At 39.4% G+C, this 1,447-nt stretch overlaps 1 protein-coding gene across 1 annotated transcript in view; it reads right to left on the reverse strand.

Moving 5' to 3' along the window:
- Positions 1-484: 484 nt before the first annotated feature.
- Positions 485-1,447, reverse strand: part of LOC118321440 (F-box/WD repeat-containing protein 7-like) — an 8,209-nt gene continuing 7,246 nt past the window's right edge. The window contains exon 6 of the mRNA XM_035652757.1: positions 485-558. Within this exon, the coding sequence (XP_035508650.1) occupies positions 485-558 (74 nt within the window). The remainder of the gene's footprint in view (positions 559-1,447) is intronic.

A 1,447-nucleotide genomic window follows, 5' to 3' on the forward strand; every position in this document is an offset into this window, starting at 1 on the left:
TGATCGACAGATTAATCTATAATGGAAATAATTATCAGTGTTGCATTTGAAAGCTACTCTGCCTACGTGAGTTAGATTATAATAAAGCACAATAGAAGCTGTTTTGTAGGTCAACGTGGCCTAATAGGCAGCTTATACAAGCTTATATATCTGAATAGAGAAGAATGCAGTAGAATATAATAGAGTAGCTGTCAGGCGGACCGGTTGCGCAACGAGTCGGGGTGTGTCGTTGAGCCCGAGGCTCTGCTTAAATCCACAACCTATATGTGTGTTAAAGGTGGAGGGATTGTTTGTCTCTCTTCTCACCCTTCCTGTCTCTACACCAGCAGCTAGACTTCTTACTTAAGTACTGTAATTCAGCTCAAATTGAGGTCCTTTACTCGAGTATTTGAGTATATAAACTGAAGGATGAAGTGTTTGTATGGGTTGAGAAAAGGTCCAGTGTGCAGGATTTAATGGCATCATAGCAGCTTCATCTTCCTCTTCAGAGCGTGATGGAGAAACTGCAGTAGTTTCTGTCTAGAGTCGGTGTTTGTCCACTCTGGGCGACTGTAGAAACTGTAGATAAAAACAGCTCATGTTGTTATATTCAGGTGATTATACACTAATGAAAACATACCTGTGGATATTATATTCCGATAAATCCTCCTAAATGTTACACTAAAACAAATAAAGGCAGGTTGAGTTCAGTGGCTGAAGAAAATAAAAGCCTGGGCTATTACATGAAGTTATATATTTAAAATGGAAAATGCATCGTTACAAAGCTGAAAACTGACTTTCTGGCAGCCACGCTACAAACATATTACAATTTATATGTTTTTATATTCACTGTATTTGAAAAATAAAAGCATAAACGGGGGAGAAAAATCATTTTTTCTTTTTCCACTTTTATTTTGAAAAAGAAAATAACTGCAAATGGGTCTTTTTTCTGTTTTTTGTTCCCCTGTTTATAAAATGTAGCTGTTTCTTGATTTTGTTTTTCACATTTCAACATAAAACTCCGTCAGTACCAAAGCACACTGAGCCTTTATCCTGCAGATTAAGATGCTGTAGATTAAACCAACAGTTTATAAAGGAGTTCAAACTAAACATCTACAGCAGCGAATCACTGAGTACAGTGCGGTTCACTCTGGTTTCGGTTGAACATTCTTCAGCCGGACACACCTGCTCTCTCTCCTACGTCTAGACCTGCCCTTTATACTGTGTGTGTGTGTGTGTGTGTGTCTGTGTGTGTGTGTGTGTGCGCGTCTGCAGAAAGAAAAACACACACACACCCTGATCTGTAGCCCGAGGGGATGACGAAGGCGTGTGTTTCCGCTCATCTCTGAATTTAAATGATGGTTATCAGCAGGAGGCGGCGACAGTTTGTCAGTTGGCCGTAATTAGGATAAGATTTATGATCGCACGCTGCCGATACCGAGGAAAATACACATTAAATAGAAAAATA

Source organism: Morone saxatilis, unplaced genomic scaffold, assembly GCF_004916995.1.
Source record: "Morone saxatilis isolate NCDOM2014 unplaced genomic scaffold, NCSU_SB_2.0 Contig12, whole genome shotgun sequence".
In the NCBI taxonomy this organism is placed as follows: domain Eukaryota; kingdom Metazoa; phylum Chordata; class Actinopteri; family Moronidae; genus Morone; species Morone saxatilis.